Below are 19,465 nucleotides of genomic sequence, written 5' to 3'. Positions count from 1 at the left end.
GCAGTGCATCACAACTTAAATTCTTCAGTCTTATGAATGAAAGCAAAGCCAACTACCCATGTTTGAATTGTGGCATCAATTTGAACAGGTAAATGAAACGTTAATGGAGTATACAACATCACATATTGGAGATTCTTTAACTTACACCTGCATTATGTATTTATTTTATTGTGTGTCATTGAGAATGTCTTTGCTCTGATTATTTTCTTGAAGTCGTGATCATCTAAACTAGCTATATCTCAATTTTGTTACTTAAAAATGTATCCGCATTTTATTGGCTGGCATGAAATTTGTGTATTATCATGACGGACTGAGATGTGCTCAGGCTTCCAAGCTGCCTGGTGCTTGCTTGTTCATTCTTTTGTGGACTTGCATGTGCAAGCACACATGTGTGTTGTTACCATCATTCGAAATTTATAGCATCTGACTTGTTTTTTTTAATTACTATCCTTAGGCTAGATAGATACCTTCAAATGGAACAAATCGAGGATAGCCTTGGCAATTTCTCAGGAAGTGATCTATTCCCTGAGAATTCGTTTCCTTCAGGTTAGCAAACTATGGCTATATCCATTTTTTTGGGTCACCTTTTTTTCCTTCAATTTGGATTTAATACTCATTTATTATCTCTGTGTGTAAATGCCCAGTTACCAAAACCAGGATGGTTAAAATTCACCCCGAGTCTTTGCAAGTACGTATTTCCTGTTTACGGTGTGTACCATATGTTAATACATGTAAACTATACTGTAATTGGTTGGTTGTGTCTGCAGAACATAATGCATGTCCTTGAGGTTGAGTACCACAGAATCTGTGATGAGCTTGGTGAAAATGAAAGGAAAAACAAGATTGAGGTTAGATAAAATTATTTCTTAAATTATTTATGGTATAGTAAAATGCGCACATCTAATCTATTGTTTCATCAGATTTCTGGTTCACTAGAAGTTAAACTGGATTATATGTTGAACAATCTGCAAGAGGCTAGAAAGAAAAGGAGGGGGAGGTGGGATGAATTTGTGGATGTTATACAAGAGTTAGAGGGTTATTCGAGCTCCATGCGCCCTGTTCAGTTCAGACCGTCAGCTGTTCTGCTGTCTCATAAACCCAATTTGTCCTTGAAACGACTCAGAGAGCTGAAGTATTTGCTGAAGTTGTTTCAAAAGGATAAGGTATGATCTCTCTGATTTTTTCACTAGTGTATTAATCCCTTTGACATGTGCATTTCGCACAAAACAATGCATACTTTCTTATTTATGCCAGAATACTCCCAGACACTTCAAAGCTATATACTTGTTATGTGATGATCTGAATCTTGACTTTGCGGAAGAGATATTCAAAAGTGACAAGGAAGATGATGGCTCGACAGTTTTTATGTTAGAGGACGTGGTGAAAAGATTGGAGGTGCTAAAGAAAGAGAGATTAACAAATGTAAGCTTAATGTTATTCCCCAGATCACAATGTTTTATTTCTCCCCTGTTACTTCTCGTACTATATTTTGTCATGCACTACTATCTTTTGTTGTAATAAGTATAACCTTGTTAGGATGAAAAGTGCAAGGAAATAATTTTATTTTGTTAAATTTGAACCAGACTGCTAATGATAGTAACCTGGAAAGAAAGTTGATGGAGGAAATTTCGAAGAAGAAGAAAGTGCTCTCCGAACTTGTCAGCCAAAGCCATTTGAATGCACAAGATTATGAACTCGACTTCAGCATGCATGATGTGAAAGCAGGAAAAGAGGACGCAACGTTGATCATCAAGAAGCTGCAAGGTTTAATAATGAAGTTGAAAAAAGAACTTAAATTGAGAGAAGATATTATTGATGGGGCTGAGAAGATTTTTAACACACATAATGAGGAGATTCAGCTTGTACGTTTCAGAAGTGAAATAGGAGGTAAGATTCGCATACTATTTGTCCATTTACTTGCACTTTTGTTCAGAGTAGGGGCATGCTCCTAGGCTCATCTTTCCTGAAATATTCGGAGGACCGTATTTTTATATTTACCTTTTTGAGCACTATCTGGGTGCTGTTGAGTTGAGTCTTATAATGGGATCACACTTTCATTATTCTTCTCAGTTTATTTCATATTTAAATTGCCTCACAAATATGAATGTTTTACTCTAGTAATTGCGATAAAAAATAAAGTTTCAAAATAGATGAAGTATACACTTTTTATAATTTGCTGACCTGTTTTTATATTAATCAGCGTTGCTGGAGAAGCTAGAAACCTGGGAGAGCTATCATAAGGAGGAGTTTATGTACAATGAGGTGTGTTTAGACTACAGTCCTCTCTTCTCTACATATATATGCATTATTTGTAATTTCAGAAAACATTTGCAGATGCACCTAAAGACAAAATTACTGACGAGAATGCAGAAGGTGTTACATAGCAGTCCAACCGTCCATAAAAAATAATGACATATCTCTACTATATTAAATAGCTAGAGGTGGTGGGATGGTTGGTTGGTACGTCAGGCCTTCCCCTCACATCCCCGTACAGAAAAAAATTCGGCATCGACCGATCCGCGAAAAGAAAACCGGCACGCTTCAGATCACTCTGGATCTCTGGAACCACCATGGAGACCCATCTTTCCCACGACCATGGCTACGGCTCTGCCTTTCCCACAATGGCGCCCCTACCTCTGTGCCCCTCTCCTCACCCCCTTTCTGGCGAGGAACTGCAGCCCCGACCGCACGCGTTAGTCCCGCCGCCGGCTGCAGATGCACCGTGCACCATGCCAAGGCTCGCCCCCATCACTCCAAGGTTGAGAGAACCGACGTCGCCGCCTCGACCGTCTCCTCTGCGCGCTGTGCACGCAGATCTCCTTTTGCACGGGCGACGGCAAGCCGGGGATCGGGGCCCCACTGCATCTCCTCTCGTGAATGTTCACGGCGTGGCCTGGAGGCGGCAATATTGCGAGCCCAACTGCCGGCGCTCATGCGACCACCCGTTTTGACCCTGGGGACAGATCCTTCTTTTCTCCGCTATGGAAGCCAAAGGTCAGCAACTTCTTTTGACGACATCGGCACTGTCTTCTCGAGTAGCCTTTGTTTAGGACAAGCTAGCTTTTCTGGTTCTATTAACCTTCGTGGTTTTTTAGGGATTGATTTGTTCCACTGCATTTGTTACTTATTACATTGCTAGATAAATAACCAAAGCCAAGATTGATAAATATTGTTAAGACTTGTTCAGCTGTGGAGATTAACGATGACGAGTATCTGAAAACAAACGTGGAAAGTACATGGACATGAGCAATTCGTGATGCCTTTCCAGGTGCTGCTGAAACCAGTATATAATGTACACGATTGCTGATATAAATTGCCATTTGTATCTCTATTTATTACTCATTATCAATTTTCGAAATTTATTTCTGTCAATTAGTTTACTTAGATTACTGATTCTTTAATTTAGAACTAATTTCCTTCAGTTCAGAACTTCTCTTTTCTTTCAAGAGGAGAAATGCTATAATTTAAATACATAGATTCTGAAGATGAGCGAATATCAGTACTGCAGTTATCTCGAGGGATCAAGGTCATATGCTGGTAATCACAGGTTGCTTTCCCTTTTATTTTTAGTCTTTATATCCAGTATAACCATCTTTATTTTCTTTAATTGTTAAACCAACCTCAATCATCAAAAAAGTATAAATGTATGTATGTCATAACTTAGGTGCACTCTCTTACCCAATGTTTTACAAGGATTATCAACACTTGCAGTTCTAATTATAAATGTGCTCGGAAGTGTCAAACAAAACTGCTTTCAATTTGTTTTGAGTATACCATTATAACTTAAAAAATGCACAGTACAAAACTACAAACCAGCGACAATGGAAGAAATTGAAAGGCATACAAGATGGAAGTATCTATGTATGGAGCTTCCGTCTTAGGTAAAAAATACTGTAGTGAAGTGATGATGAGGAGTGACTCATAACTTCGCGGAGCGCTGTGGTGCGGGTGAATTGTCGGTGGGCGCAGATCAGAGAGGCTTCACCATAGGGGAGGACGCATGTGCCCCTGCCCTCGCGTGTGGGAGAGAGATTTTGTGTTGGGTTGTCAGATTTGGGGTAAACTAAATCTACCGGAGAAAGTGCTTGCCAAGAAGGTGCAGTCCGGGGAGAGGACTTGGATGGGATCGCTTATACTGTTGGCTAGAGTAGAAGGTAGGGTAATTGATGCTGGTGAGGTGGTTCAAAATTTACAGAGCTGTCTATTCATCTAACCGGCGTTGGTTACTAGGCTAAAATGTTGTGCAGTTTGTCTGACTTGTCTCTAGCGTCAATGTACCACTCATGTTATCAATTATAGGTACTATCAGTGATCATTTACCATGGCCAAGTATGTCAGATAGTCTGCATTTACATGTATTGAAAATAAGTCAATTTTATTTCTCTTTCACTATAGGAACTTCCTTTCTGTTAAAGACCTTTTTTTTTCTAAAACATATATGTTTGGCATCGTCTTGATATCTTCCTACCAGTTTTATATCTCTGACTCTAAGTCTAAGTTCTTCATGACCATTTGATAGGTACTTCTGCAGTGGATATCGCCACTTCTGATTTCTTAGTGAATACTCTTCATCATATTTCCATCGGTTACGTGGTAATGAACTTTTCATCCATATGTGCTTCCAAAATCTATAATGCAGATTATTGTCGAGAAGTTATTTCACGAAAGCTACCTTTTCTCAGCCTGTCAGTTGAGTAGAAATAATTTTGCATTAAAAATATTACGAGTTTCCTTTGACATCTATGAATACCGAATGGCCTGCTATCCTAAGTAAAATTTCCTCGTCCAATTAGTTTTCACAATGCATGACATTAAATTTTATTTACTGTAATTTTGTAGGTATGCAGCTTGTTTTTGAGCTAAGAAGTTTGTGAGTATTATTTCTTGAAGCATCAATTTAAAGATAAACTAAACCTGTCGGCTACCATGAGAATTCTCACTGTATTCATCGCGACCAGGTACGCCTCTCCTCTCGCTCCCCCTCTTCCCCTCCCTATCCTTCATCAATGACTTTTCCCTTTCCTTCCTCAATTCTGTATTCTGCAGAAATTCAAGATGTGCTTGATGGATTTCTTACCTTTCCAAAAGGTCTCCTTGAACGCAAAGGCAGCTTACCCTGAGTTCTTTCTGCATCGAACACATGAGTTGGAAACTGACCGGTCATAGAGTTCATCAGCAGTAATCTCTTAGTCTTCTATTCTGTCAAGTATTAATGGTCAAATGAAATAAGGTGTGAGCTTTGTGTGTGTGCTTATATGCTAAGTTGCGGATCCGGCAGACTAATCTCTTAGTGCTCTTTAAGTTTCTAAAACTGCTTGTCCGTTTGGGTACTAATGTTGGGCTCCATTGGCATATACTGCCTTACATGTACAAAACAGCCAAAGCAAGTTGCCTCCACATGCAGCTCATGCCTTCTACAGTTGTTCAAAATCATATAGCTATAGCCATATGTAGGTTTTTTCCATGGCAGTTAACTGAAAATTATGGATGTGGTTTTGATCTCTGCATGCTGCTATTTCCCGTGTCTAGGCAAAAGAGATAAGTGCAGAAGCATAAGCTAGGATGCATGCGCTTTTTTTTTTTTGATGTTGCTATTGACATGAAGGTATTATCAAGTTTTTGCAACAGTAGTCCATTTAGATCACCTTCCAGAACATAGAACAAAATACAGCATGTTGTTTGCAACTTGTCAGGGGAAATATACAGATTAAGTGATTAACTTTTAACCTATACCCTATATTGTTAACTTAACATAAACAGCGTCACCTCTCATCTAGGTCGGTTTTGGGGTATGAACAGGGTGAGGTTTCATAATTATGCGCTTAATTCAGATTTGTGTATCTCTCAAGTTTGTGTTCAAATAAATGGATATTTAGAACCGCCCTAGGTGTCACGGTATTGAGATAATTGATTGCATAGCATGTAAGCAACTTTATGTTTTCTACTAACCCAAATATTTAGAGTTAGAGCAGTAATTTAGTAACTTGATGTGGTGTGTGTGTTCGCTTGTGCTAAAGCATCTCACATCATGCTGACTTTTTCTTAATCTTTGCTTCATATGGTTCTCTTTTTGAAACTGCAAAGCCTACTCCGAATATGTATTAAAGGTGGAAGAATGTACTGGATGGTCTAGGAAAAATAATCCATACCTTATCTCATGTTGATCTACTTTAGAGAAGGAAAACACACTTAGCTAGAAATATGCCCCTCTGTTCTGGTAGGAAAATGTAAAATGTTATTTTCTCGGTTCCATAATTCTTGTCGTGGTTTTAGGTAAAATTTGAACTACAACCACGACAAGATTATGTAACGGAGGGAGTAGATGTTTTACACAGTATTTGAGCAAGATTTTTTTACATATATCATCATTTTGTATGTACCTAAATCACTTTGAATGGACATATGGAGAAGAGTGTTGGATCTCTTCATAAATCAGAACCCGAGGAGTTCAATTGTGTGGAGCTATTGGCGAAGCTGGTTTCTCCGTTCTTGTTGCCAAAGGCTGCCCCGTCCTACAATCCCAACTACTGCCACTTTAATCTTACCATGCCTGCCTCCCTAATCATTAGCTCAAGTGGCCCATCTATTCATTGATTTTCTTGGATATATTTGGTAGAATGGAGATGTTTGCTTCAGTTCATAGTGGCTTGATTTTTGCGAAACATGATTGTTAAGGTATGTATCTCCCAAATGATGGTGCTATATTTTTCTGAAAAACATCTCAAGCTACTAATATTGCACATTCCTGTTTGTAGATGGCAAATATTCTGATATGCATCTTCAATTACAAATGGTGATCCATACACCACTCTGAGAAAAGATATCTGATGTTGATGACAAGCATCAACAAAAGGGCGGAGCAGAAGGGATGGTAGGATGACGACAAGCGGGCGAACTATGTCACTGTGCAATTAGAAATCAACTAAAGCATGTATATACTTTTTTTCCACGCACAAACACTTCGTAACTACCTATAAGTGAAATCTTCAAGCGAATTGTAATATAATTATCTATAAAATAGTATTAGTTTTTTTGTACATGTGATTGTTCATGCAAAAGAGGAGTAATCGTGGCAACGCACGGGCATTCAACTAGTAAGCTCAGTAGTATTTAAGATAATTATGTTGCATAAGCCTGTCTTTTGTTAGAATACAGAATGAACAAAAAGTGCCTCATTTTATCAGGCCAAACATGTGAGGACCACAAGGATATTTCCATGTCTCCATCCACCAGTCCTTCATCAGCATCTGAGCCTAGCTCAGACAGCAACAGCAATGATTCGGATTACAGTCCGGAGTCATCCCAGTCTGATGATAACATGCAGGACTTCGTAGTTCCAGAAACCCATTCTGAAGATTCTGAAGATGCTTAGTTGTTAGAAGCAGAAGTTAGGAGCTTCACCGACTAGAATGTCACTTCTCGTGACCTCAGAGCTGTTTTGCAGTGTTACTAAGATGTTTGCCGTTTTGAGGTTGCCCAGCATTGTGATGCCCTCTGAACTTGTAGCGTCATCCCATGTAAAGGAGATTTCTTTTTTGTACTGACAGATTGTATAGTTAAATTTGTTGTGCCGTTTGGTTGGCTGAGAGATGAATGCCCATACATGTGGTTGCATTGTGAGAAAAGGAGGCATCACAGTAGCAATAATTTGGGTTATGAGGAATTGCAAAAGCTGTCACTTGTTCTTGACTTTGGATATATGGATAACTGGCCTTGTATTAGATTTGTCTTCTTTAAACTGCAACTCATGCCTGCGGTTGCTGTGCAAATCTCTTCTATATATGATTTGCAAATGGTATTGTGTTTTGCTTTGCTTGGATGGTACGTTCACACTCAGGTTCGATCCTCACTCGACCCCTTGGGGCCACATGCTTCTTCTATGAGTACTAATCAAAGATCCACTCAGCAAGTTCCTTTTTGATCATTTTACTCAGCAAGTGGGCATGGTCCTAATTCCCTGTATGGTCGTTGCCAAGGAATACTAACGCATGTCGGCTCTGCCTTTGTTCTGTCCATGGCAACCCACACTGGAAGGGTGTTGTTACTAGCTAGCTGCAGGGCTCATATCAGGCTGGATGTGTGTATTCCATTCGTTTAACCAGGGAGCATCTTATAAGTGATTATTTTAATATCGGAAATGCCAATCTGATCTGGGGTGTAGATGCTCCCGGAATAAGGCCCAATGGCATTCAGCCACATCCCCTCGCGTCCTTGAATTTTTTGTTGTATTCTAGATTGTTATATGTCGTTTGGTACAGTGGCATGGCCCACGTTCACAGAGAAATAAGTAGGGGAGATGGCGTTTCCTCCTCATGTGGCAAACGGAAATGACCGTCCTAGTCGGACACGAGTTAATTTCTGGACTGTTCTATCTCCACTTCCTCCACCATTATCCTAGCCTCACACATCTAACCCGATCTAGTACCTTCTTTCACATTTCTACCGCCGCCGCTCGGCCGCTATCGGCCGGCCGCTTCCGGCCGGCCGCTTCGGCAACTCCATATAGCAGGACATGGTAAACTGCTCATCGGCTCCGATCGACTGCCTGGATTTGTAGCCGGTACGGTTCCTACTGGGGGAGTCAAACAGGTGGTGGACAAAGCATTCATGCGGTCATGATCGATTCCCTGGATTTGTGGAGTAGCAATCAAGCGGCAAGGCAGTTTAGTGCCGACTTCGAGTGGGAATTCCGGCCGTGGTCCAGGGCGTGCTCGAGGCATGCTAGATCCGTTGAATCACAAGCTAGTGCGGGGCTTGCTGTTCAGATCCTCTTCCGCTCCTTGTACCCATGGCCAGGTCTGTCCACTACAAGCCCCAACATGAACCTGTTGTTGTCATTGAGCCGTCCAGGCACTTCTAGGTGCAACGGTGGTCATTGTTCCAGTCAATTTGATGAACTAGTTATCTGTGATGCTTCTCTAATGTTTTTATATTTTTTCTTAATCATGTGCGAATATGTTCCTGCACCTCCATTCACCTCTATGGGACCTTGTTCTTTCTCTAAAATGCCTTAATTAGAATTTGTGCTTGTATGTAATTGCAATTAAGGTTTTTTTTGGATAAAACTAAGATGATGTTTGTTGTAAGTGGACTAGTGTCAATAAGTAGCACTATCAGCAGATATGTACCACCGGAACAGAATAAAAGCTATCTGTACCACCCGAACAGCTTAACCGTCCTCACGCCATCGAACTGTTCCACTAATTTTTTAGATGTTATGTCTGACATTGCCAGTCCTAGTGACACACATCCCAATACTAATTGGACGGCCCACAAAACGAGCTCATTTGTGCTCGGGACCAGAAACGCCCCTCCCTTTTAATATGAATGTCTATAAGAGATTCTGTTTTTTAAGAATAATAATTTATGAATCTGCTTGACACTTTAAGAATCACGCGAATTGCTTACATACAAAATCCCTATTTGTTCCCGGCCACTTAAGGTGGGAAAAAAAGGTGGGGTGTGTATAGCTTGTTGCAACAAGTCAGGATGTTGCTGTTGTTGCTGCTTTCTTTTACCTGAATCAGAAGTGTCCGGGAAAATACATGTTAATTATAAGACATCACCACTGCTTAAAATTCAAACTGGCTTTCATGTTTACCCGCGACAGCATATAAGTATCACTTTAAGCACAACAGAGCTTATTTCTATGATAGATACTGGAACCTCTAGTTAACAATAAGGCGAGCCTGATATGCCAAGCCTTCACTGATTGTATGTTCAGTAAGAGAATGATAAATTTCTAACTTCCCATCTCAGTTTACAAAAACATTAACTGAACTCTGACAGTCCAATTCATGAATGGAGATCTATAATCAGCACATGGTGCCATCTCATTTTAGCGCCTAATAATTTTGAAGTCCATGGGAACAAATTGGATAAACACGAACATCAACACTCCTGCAGCACATTTACATCTTTACTGAAAAATACAGAGGAGCAGAAATAACTGAAGGAAGCAATTCAGTTAAATAGCACATAAATTATTACATCAAACAGACTTAGGTTTTTTGGTCGAATTACATCAATGGATCTTATTTCTCAAGTAATATGAATTTCTATAAGAATTGGTTGTGCATTCACAAACAAAAAATAAATTGTTTCTGTGCTTACATACAAACTGCCTATGGGGAGCCTTTTTTTGGCCATAGGTCGAATCACATCATCAATATATGATCATTGGATCTCAAAGAGTATGATTCACGCCCAGAGGCATCATAACTGAAGATACATTACATACAATACAGAAACTGAATTCAATCAAACTCCACTTCAAGTGAGGCTGTTGAAGAGCAAATCCCGTCCAGAAGAGTAAGTTTCTCTTGGCTGCTCCAGGTGCTATGATGGCTCACCACCTCCCAGTTACAGTTACAGGCCCCCTTCTCCTCCACATGTCCATGCTTGTAAAGAGCGACACGGCGCAGCACCATGGATACTTGTACGGTGAAACTGACAAGGCGAAGAAGGTGTCTGTCTGTTCTGTGAAAGCCAATGACCACCAGCTCCTTCAAATGGCGGTGGCGCCACCGTGTAGAGGAAGTAGAGGGCACTATTTCCTGACATGTGTGCTCGTCGTCCTCCTCGCATTGGGGGACATGTACATACAGGCTCTCAAGCAATGGCGCTGCCTCGATGAGGAGCTGGGGCCACGAGACATCCCAGGAGGAAGGCACATCTGCAACCAGTAGCCTCCTCAAATTGGACATGAGGGAAAAAGGATTCTTGGAAGGCGCAATCCACATGTCTGGCCCTGTGAACCGCAGGACAAGATCCGTCATGCTGACGGCATGTTTGAAGAATCCGGTGAGCATGTTGACAATGTGGTTCCGCTTCATGCAACATAGACCAGCTAATTGGTGCCCTTCCAGTTTGTAGAAGGAGATGCAATGCTCGATGTATTGATCGGATGCATATGTCGCTACATATATAGGCCACGTCCTCGACTATACAAGGAAGGAGGCGGGCCCAATAGTAATACAAGGATATGTATCGCTATACAATAACTACAGAGGATACACATCCAGATATACAAGATATGTATCTCAACACCCCCGCGGTCGAAGCGTCGCACGGTCGAACGCATAGACCGGACCGGAACTCCTCAAAAGATGCCGTAGGGAGACCCTTGGTCATGATATCCGCAAATTGTTGGGAGGTGGGCACATGAAGTACTCGAATGTGTCCAAGCGCCACCTGTTCCCGAACAAAGTGGATGTCCAGCTCAATATGCTTGGTGCGGCGATGGTGAACCGGGTTGGCGGAGAGGTAGACGGCGGAGACATTGTCGCGATGAGACCATGGTGGCTTTGGCGACGGGACATGAGAGCTCAACGAGGAGTTGCCGCAGCCGAGGAGACCTCAGCGAACCGCGTTAGCAACGCGCCCGGTACTCCGCTCGGCGCCGGAGCGAGATACCGTGGGCGTCGCTCGGACGACCGGGAGATGAGCGAAGGGCCAAAGTAGACGCGGTAGCCGGACGTGGAGCGACGCGTGTCGGGGCAGCCTGCCCAATCGGCGTCCGAGTAGGCGACGATGTCCGTGGCGGTGGAGGCGTGGAGAGAGAGACCGAAGTCCATGGTACCAAGAATGTAGCGGAGGATCCGCTTGACCGCAGCCCAATGAGGATCCCGCGGAGCATGCATGTGAAGGCATACCTGCTGAACAGCATACTGCAGCTCGGGGCGAGTCAGGGTGAGGTACTGCAGGGCACCGACAATGGAGCAGTAAGATGACGCGTTCGTGGCCAAGGAACCGTTTGTGGCGGAGATCTTGGACTTTGTGTCGACAGGCGTGGCCGCGGGTTTGCAATTAAGCATACCGGCGCGGTCCAGGAGCTCATGGGCGTACTTGCGCTGATGAAGGAAGAAGCCGTCGGTGCGACGTACGACCTCGATGCCGAGGAAGTAGTGCGGAGGCCCCAAGTCCTTGAGGGCAAACTCAGCGCGAAGATGGTCGGTGAGCTGGCGCGATGAGGTCCGTGGAGCTGGCCGTTAAGATGATGTCGTCGACGTAGAGCAGCAGTACGCGGTGGTGGCGCCGTTGTTGTACACGAACAGCGATGCATCGGAGCGGGTGGAGCGGAAGCCGAGTTGGTGAAGAAACGCTGCGATGCACCGGTACCGGGCGCGTGGGGCCTGCTTGAGCCCGTATAACGAGCGCGAGAGCGAGCACACATGGTCGGGGTGGGCGCCGTCGACGAACCCATTGGGCTGCTGGCAGAAGACCTGCTCCTCGAGATGGCCATGAAGAAAGGCGTTGGAGACGTCCATCTGATGCACGGGCCATGCGCGGGAGACCGCGAGCTGAAGAACGGTGCGGATCGTCCCGGGCTTGACAACCGGGCGAAGGTGTCGGTGAAGTCGACGCCGGGCGCGCCGGCGAAAACCACGAACCACCCACCGCGCCTTGTGGCGGTCGAGGGTACCGTCCGGATGGAACTTGTACTTGAAGACCCACTTCCCGGTGATGACGTTGACGTGAGGGGGGCGGGGAACAAGCGTCCATGTCTGGTTCCGCTGCAGGGCGTCGAACTCGTCATGCATCGCCGCAAACCACTGCGGGTCGCGGAGAGCAGCCCGGGCAGAGGTAGGCATAGGCGACGGCGTGGCTGGTGAAGGCGCGGAAGTCGACGCGGTGCAGACGTACTCGTCCGAGGGGTACCGCGTGCTCGGGACGCGAATCCCCGCACGGGCGCGCGTGAGGGGGCCCGTCGCCGGCGGCGGAGGAGGCGGAGGCGGGGCCGGAGGCGAGGCATCGCCCGAGCTGGGGCTCGAGGGCGATGCGGTCGAGGGCGAAGATGACATGGCGGTGCTCGAGGGCGACGCGGGCGGTGTCGGGGGCGAGGCGGTGGCGCCCGAGGCGGGGCTCGAGGGCGCCACGTGTGAGCCCGAGGCAGGGCTCGAGGGCGTCACGGAAGGCGTCGCAGCTGTAGTAGAGGGAGCGCGCGGAGGCGCCGCCGAGCCGGGGACCTCCACCAAGGTAGGGCCGCGACGCCGCGGACTGTCGGTCCGCGGGAGGAGAAGTCCTCACCTGTTCCTGTGCAAAGGGAAAACAGTGCTCATCAAAGTACACGTGCCGGGACGTGATGACGCGGTGAGAGACCGGATCATAGCAACGGTAGCCTTTGGTGTTAGCCGGGTAACCGAGAAATACACACGGAATGGAGCGAGGTGCGAGTTTATGAGGGGTGGTGGCAGCGGTACTAGGGAAACAACGACAACCAAAAATGCGGAGACCATCGTATGAAGGGGGTGAGCCAAACAGGAGGTTATGTGGTGTGTAATTCCAGCGAGGGCGACACGGGCGTAGGTTGACTAGGAGGGTGGCGGTGGAGAGGGCGTCCGGCCGGAACCGAGGGGGCATGTGGGCGTGGAACAAGAGGGTATGGACGCAGTCATTAAGGGTGCGTAGGACGCGCTCGGCGCGCCGTTCTGGCTGGGAGGTGTATGGGCAAGTTAGGCGGAAGATGGTGCCGTGGGTGGAGAGGAGGTTGCGGATGGTGGTGTTGTCGAACTCCTTGCCGTTGTCAGTTTGGAGGGCGAGGATGGGACGACCGAACTGTGTAGACACATAAGAATAAAAGGCGGTGAGTGTTGAGGTGACATCAGATTTCTTACGAAGAGGAAAAGTCCAGACAAAGTGAGAAAAATCATCGAGAATAACAAGGTAATAAAGAAAACCAGAATGACTCGGTATAGGGGACGTCCATACATCACTATGAAGTAATTGAAAAGGAAGACATGCAACTGTGGATGAAGTAGTAAAAGGAAGCCGAACATGTTTGCCTAGTCGGCAGGCGTCACATGAGTGAGCCGCCATTTTATTACATGAAAAAGAAAAGCCTCTCATTATTTGGTGGAGCGAGGTGGAGCTGGGATGGCAAAGACGAGCGTGCCAAAGGTCGACGCCGGCAAAGAGCGCCCGAGGTGCAGCGTGAGTGGAGGGAGACGGCTGAACGGGGTACAGGTCGCCGGGACTCTCACAGCGGTGCAAAACCATCCGGGTACGGGCGTCCTTTACAGAACAACCAAACTCGTCAAATTCCACGATTACGAGTTATTGCGAGAAAGAGTTTTGACGGAAACTAAATTCTGAACAAGATGTGGTGAAACTAAGACATTATTAAGAGACAATGGTGTGGAATTAGAAGGAAAATGAGTGGAGCCAATATGAGAGATGGGAAGACCAAGCACCGTTACCGACGATGATGCGAGAGGAAGTGGATGTCGGAGATGAAGTGGAAAGGTTACCCGGGTGAGCAGCCATGTGTGCGGAGGCTCCGGTGTCCATGAACCAGTCGCCACCGCCAGAGTAAGCGCCCGGCGAGGGGGCGTGCTGAAGGGCGGTGTACATCGCGGGGTCCCAGTGGGCCGTCGGGGCCTGCGACATCATGCCGCCGTAGACGGGAGCGTAGGGCAGGCCGGCGGGAGCCTGCGATGGCGCGGCGATGAAGGCCTGGTGCGTCGACGGACGGGGGCCGATGGTGCCGGGAACGGGGGGGGGGCGCGGAACGGGCATGGTGTAGGCGTGCACGACCCCGTCCGTGGGTTGTGTCCGCCGCCCACGGCGGTGTGGGGTGTGAGTACCCGGGGCGCGGACCGACGATGCCAGGGCCGCCGTTGTTGCCACCGCCACGGCCACCACCACAGCCACGGCGACGGCCGCGGCCACCGCCCCCTCCTCCTTGGTGTTGTTGCGGCTGAGGCGCAGAGTGTGGAGGGGCGGGGGTGGGCACCGGTGGAGCTCCTCCGCCATTAGGAAGAACGCTGTTGCCGCTTGCCCAGAGAGCGGTGTGAACCGCCCGGGTGCGCACACCCTTCCGCCTGCGTTCCTCCAGCCGGAGGTAGTCGACTGCCCGCTCGAACGTAGGGTTGGTCATGAGGGTGAGGTTGGAGGCGGCGTTGCCGAGGTCCTCGCTGAGGCCGGCGGTGAGGGTGGAGAGGAGGAGCTCGTCGCCAATCCGGAACCCAAGGTCCCGGAGCTCGTCGGAGATTGCCTTGAGGCGCGAGCGCATGGCGTCCAAGGTTTGATCGCCCGGGGTGTGCCGAAGAATTCCTGCTGCAAAAAGACAACACGTTGGAGCTTGTTATTGGTGAAGAGGCCGTTGATCTTTCCCCACACCGTGCGGGCATCATCGCCTTCCCGAACGACGGTCTTGAAGATGTCCGGAGAGACGGTGAGGAAGAGCCAGCGGATGATGGTGGCGTCGATGGCCAGCCGCGTCGGCGTCGCAGGCGAGGAGGTCGGCGGTGCCGTCGATGTGATCGCGCAGGTTGTACTCGCGGAAGAGGAGGTAGAAGTACGTCTTCCGGTGCGAGGTAGTTGGCGGCGGTGGTGGACAGCTTGACGGGGACATGGTCGGTGATAGCGACGGCGCGGAGCTGGCCGGGGTCGGGGATGGAGGAGTCGGCGAAGGGGTTGGAGCTAGGGGTTGACATGATGAGGAAGGGGAGGCGGCGTGCGGCTGGAGAGGGAGGGAGAGGCGGCGCTGCTAGGGTTTAGGGGTTTGGGGAGGGGGGGTGCGGCGCACGGGGAGGAGAGGCGGCGCGCGGCTAGGGTTTAGGATCTAGGAGGTGTCTGATACCATGTAGAAGGAGATGCAATGCTCGATGTATTGATCGGATGCATATGGCGGTACATATATAGGCCACGTCCTCGACTATACAAGAAAGGAGGCGGGTCCAATAGTAAATACAAGGATATGTATCGCTATACAATAACTACAGAGGATACACATCCAGATATAGAAGATATGTATCTCAACACAGTTGGCCAACAGAGAAGACGAAGCTCACATTGGCAAGGCGCGGGGCGGCGGTGGCGGAGCGCAAGAACACAGACGCGCGCAAGGTGGCCAGGCTCTCAAGCTTGGGGAGAGAGCGGAGCTCGACGGCCATGATGTGGCCGTCGATGACGAGCTCCCTAATTTCCGACATGGGGGCGTCGAATACCGCCCTACCGGTTCCTCTTTCCAAAGAGCAGGACAAGAGGTGCGAGAACTTGCGGTAGCGCGGGCGGCGGTGACCACGCCCTCGTAGACGGCCGCGGGCGTGGTGTCCGGCAGGTCCTGCAGGACGAGCCTAGCGAGCGCGGTGAACCCCTGAAGCGGCGGGGGCAAGCAGTTGGCAAGCTTGAGGCTTTGCAGGCGAGATTCGTCGGGCTTCCTGTTGATGCGTCCACGGGGGAGTCTGTACACCGGCGGGGAGCGGCCGATCGGACCCGTAGGCGGCGTGGCGACAAGCTCGAGGTCCCGGACTCCCTAGGAATCGACCGCGTCCAGGATCAAGCGGTGGATGCAGGCCGCGCTGCTGCTGTGGGCGAAAACCTCCAGCGACAGCCTCTGCATGCACCGCCGCCGGTGAGTCAGGAGGAGGCCCTTGACAGAGGCGGCCATGGCGCGCATGGCGCGACGCTCGTACCGTGCCGCGATGGCGATCAGCCTCCGGCGAGACTCGGGCAGGAAGAACGGTCCAGTTGCTTCTCGGCGAAGGGCGAGGATCCCACGGTAGCGCGGTGGCAGCGCATCGGTGACCTTGAGATCCGGGACGGGAGCTCCCGGAGGACGTGGGCGCAGCGCTCGGAGAGCGTCCCGCCCCAAGCGCGCAGCGGGTGTCGAGACGGCCCAGGATGTGGAGGAGCATATCGTCGGGGAGGGCAGTAAGGCGGTCCTCCTCATCGCGCTGCCGCCGGTGAGGGGGCAGGTCCCTCCGAGCCATTCCTCGAAGAAGTTTAGATTGCTGTTTTAGCGTGGGGCTACCATGTGACTAAATAGGCCGTTCCATTGGAAATTTAGCGGTGTTTGTTTGATGTTGGTCAAATGGAATTCGATCCGGACGCGGGAACAGAGCTGTTGACCGACGAATCGGATTTGGAACATCAAGTACGCGGTTGGGGAACGCCGATACCTCTCCGAGTCCGAGACCGAGAGGCAGCATCGCTTTTTTTCTTAGAGCATCTCCAGTCGCGTCCCCCAAACCGTCCCCCAAACCGCGCCGGATCGAGCGTTTGGGGGACGTGTTTCGTTCGTGCCGCATTTGGGGGACGTCGCTCCCCAGCCGCGTCCCCCAAACGCCGCCCCCAAACATTTAAAATAATTTTTCTGGCATTTTTATTTCAATTTCCACAAACTAATACATAATTGGGAACGTGGTTTACACGAAGACATAGTTTGGAACATGGTTTTCCACAAACTAATACATAGTTTGAACCATGGTGGACACAAATATAAAATATTGCAAAGAAACTAAACCTAACTAGGCCGTGCATTGAAGGTTTCGTGTGTTCGCTGCTAAGAAAGAATACTCGAGGGCACACCCAGTCACCTAAACTGGAAAATCCAGCGGGAGGATGGTGCCCTTGTTGGTTCTACCGATGAGGCGAACGAGGCGAAACCTCCGTGCACGTATTCGCTACGAAGAAACAACACTCATTCAGTCGTCCTCCTCGTCGGTGCTGTCGTCGTGGGAGTCCCTGTCGACGTGGTAGTCCCGGAGGCAGCGCCTCTCGTCGAAGACCTTGACGCTCATGTCCCTGTTGCCGAAGTAGGAGAACACGAGGATGAAGCCGGCTTCGAGGCTGTGGTGGCGCGCGAACTTCTCCCGGCCCGATGTTGAGGTACATCTTGCCGCGCGCGTCGTAGATCGCCTTGACGATCCACCGGCGTAGCCGCACGAATGCTCCCGCAGATGCATCGTGCGCGGGCGTACGCCGCCGACGTACTCGGCGAAGGAGTCCGTCAGCCTCCGGATGCCGCGCGGGTCGCCCTTGAGGACGTGGACGAACTCGAACGGAGACGTCCGGCTCCACGTCCATCTCCGACGATGAAGATGACGGCGTGGGAGGCGACGGCGAGCGTTCAGCTATGCCGCGGCCACGACCACGACCACGACCACGGCCGCGGCCGCGGCCGCGAGGTCGGCCTCCGCCTCTACCAGACATAGCGTCGAGTCTTGTTGAGAGATGGTGGCGGCTAGGGTTTGGGAGAGAGGCGCTAGGGTTTGTGTGTGAGAGGGACGATGAGAGGCGCCCCTTTTTATAGGCCGGAGGGAGGCGGAGGAGCGGTGGAGCTCATTAACGCCGGCACGCGAGCTAGGCGCGACGGGACGTGTCGCCGCGCCCCTCGCGGGAACCGCACCGTCGCTGCGCGCCAGTCAACTTCCGTCGCGAGGTAGGCGACGGTTAGGTTAAAATTAATTGTGCCACTGACGGGTCGGCCCCGCCACTCCCCGCCTCGCTTTTCGTTGTGTCCGGCGTCCCCGGAGCGTCCCCTGTGGGACGGGGACGGGCCCGGGGTGCCGGACACCGTATAGGGGCGCGCCGGACAAAAAAGGGCTTTGGGGGACGCGGCTGCAACGCTTTTTTTGTCCGGCGCGCCCCAAATCCCTTTGGGGGACGGTTTGGGGGACGCGACTGGAGATGCTAATAAGGTGTTGCCACGTCATTTGAGTAATTCGCGTGTAAACCGATTTCCCTTTGTCGCGTTCGATCGCGCGAGCGATCGATTCTTTCCCGCGAGACCGCTAGCTAATAACGTGTTCTTTGTCGCGACATGCGCACGCTAATCATACGCGTTCCCACTTACCGCTTGGCCTGGCCCAAATTTTAATTCTGCCCACCATGTGCCCACTTGGTCCAGCATTAAATGCATGCATGTGATCGGATGATTGCTCGTGAGGCTTCCCTTTCTTCTTTCTTTACTATTTTCCATTTCCCTCGTCGTTACGTAGCATTAGTACTCCTGCTGATTTCCTTTTTTTTTGCAGTTCCCTTTGTTGGTAGTTGTAAAAATAAAATAGGGAAACGGGGACAACGTGATGGATTTTTTTTTGCAATTCCCTTTTATCAATTCCCTTTATTTTTTTGTTTTCATTACTCTGTATCAAAATTTATATTAGTTGGACTATTTTTTTGCAATTCCCTTTATGTTGTTATTTCGTACGGTAATTCATATTTAATGGGGTCACTTTGCAATTCCCTTTTTCGGGCCATGGTATTTAAGGGGAAAATAACGGGTGGGAAGATCCACTTGCAACTCAAATGAACTACCACTTGCTACTCAAATTAAGTACTATTTTAAGTTGTAAGCTAACAAAAGTTGCTAAAAAATTTCTAAATGAAATTTAGTTTTTAGGGTTGCTAGGTATTTATATTTACCGTTGATAAATAACGAGGCACCGGGTTGATAACTTGTAAACAAAAAAAGAGTCGCTACATATTTTAAATTAAATTAAATTTTCAGGGTTGATATTTATTTATATTTACCATTGATAAATTGCGGCCCACCGGGTTGATAGCTTGTAAATTAAAAGAGAGTCGCTAAAATATTCTAAATGAAATACTTTTTAGGGTTATTATTTATTTTATATTTACAGTTGATAAATAACGAGGCACCAGGTTGATAGCTTGTAAAATAAAAAATATTCGCTATAATATTCTAAATGGAATACTTTTTAGGGTTGGTAGTTAT

At 48.3% G+C, this 19,465-nt stretch overlaps 1 protein-coding gene, 1 long non-coding RNA gene and 1 pseudogene across 7 annotated transcripts; 2 read left to right on the top strand and 1 right to left on the bottom strand.

Moving 5' to 3' along the window:
• The first annotated feature begins 315 nt into the window (after positions 1-315).
• Positions 316-2,384, top strand: LOC124672837. Its single transcript, XM_047209002.1, has 9 exons — positions 316-341; positions 455-546; positions 645-688; positions 768-848; positions 921-1,163; positions 1,255-1,422; positions 1,584-1,887; positions 2,201-2,262; positions 2,322-2,384. The coding sequence occupies exons 1-9, from the start codon at positions 316-318 to the stop codon at positions 2,382-2,384; spliced, it is 1,083 nt and encodes a 360-aa protein (XP_047064958.1).
• A 258-nt stretch (positions 2,385-2,642) lies between these two features.
• LOC124677348 lies at positions 2,643-7,090 on the top strand. 6 transcript variants are annotated; one of them, XR_006994033.1, is made up of 6 exons: positions 2,643-2,994; positions 3,188-3,268; positions 3,428-3,537; positions 4,520-4,593; positions 4,840-6,675; positions 6,756-7,090. It is a non-coding gene; the product is annotated as an uncharacterized LOC124677348 (long non-coding RNA). The 6 variants fall into 6 exon arrangements; XR_006994032.1 differs by having other exon boundaries at positions 3,423-3,537; XR_006994030.1 differs by having other exon boundaries at positions 3,188-3,537.
• Positions 7,091-10,191: 3,101 nt separating this feature from the next.
• Positions 10,192-16,715, bottom strand: LOC124669459 (annotated as a pseudogene).
• Positions 16,716-19,465: the final 2,750 nt, after the last annotated feature.

The sequence above is a fragment of the Lolium rigidum genome, chromosome 7, assembly GCF_022539505.1.
Source record: "Lolium rigidum isolate FL_2022 chromosome 7, APGP_CSIRO_Lrig_0.1, whole genome shotgun sequence".
Lineage (NCBI taxonomy): Eukaryota > Viridiplantae > Streptophyta > Magnoliopsida > Poales > Poaceae > Lolium > Lolium rigidum.
Note: the sequence above shows the minus strand (reverse complement) of the source record. Positions and strands in the feature narration are given on the sequence as shown.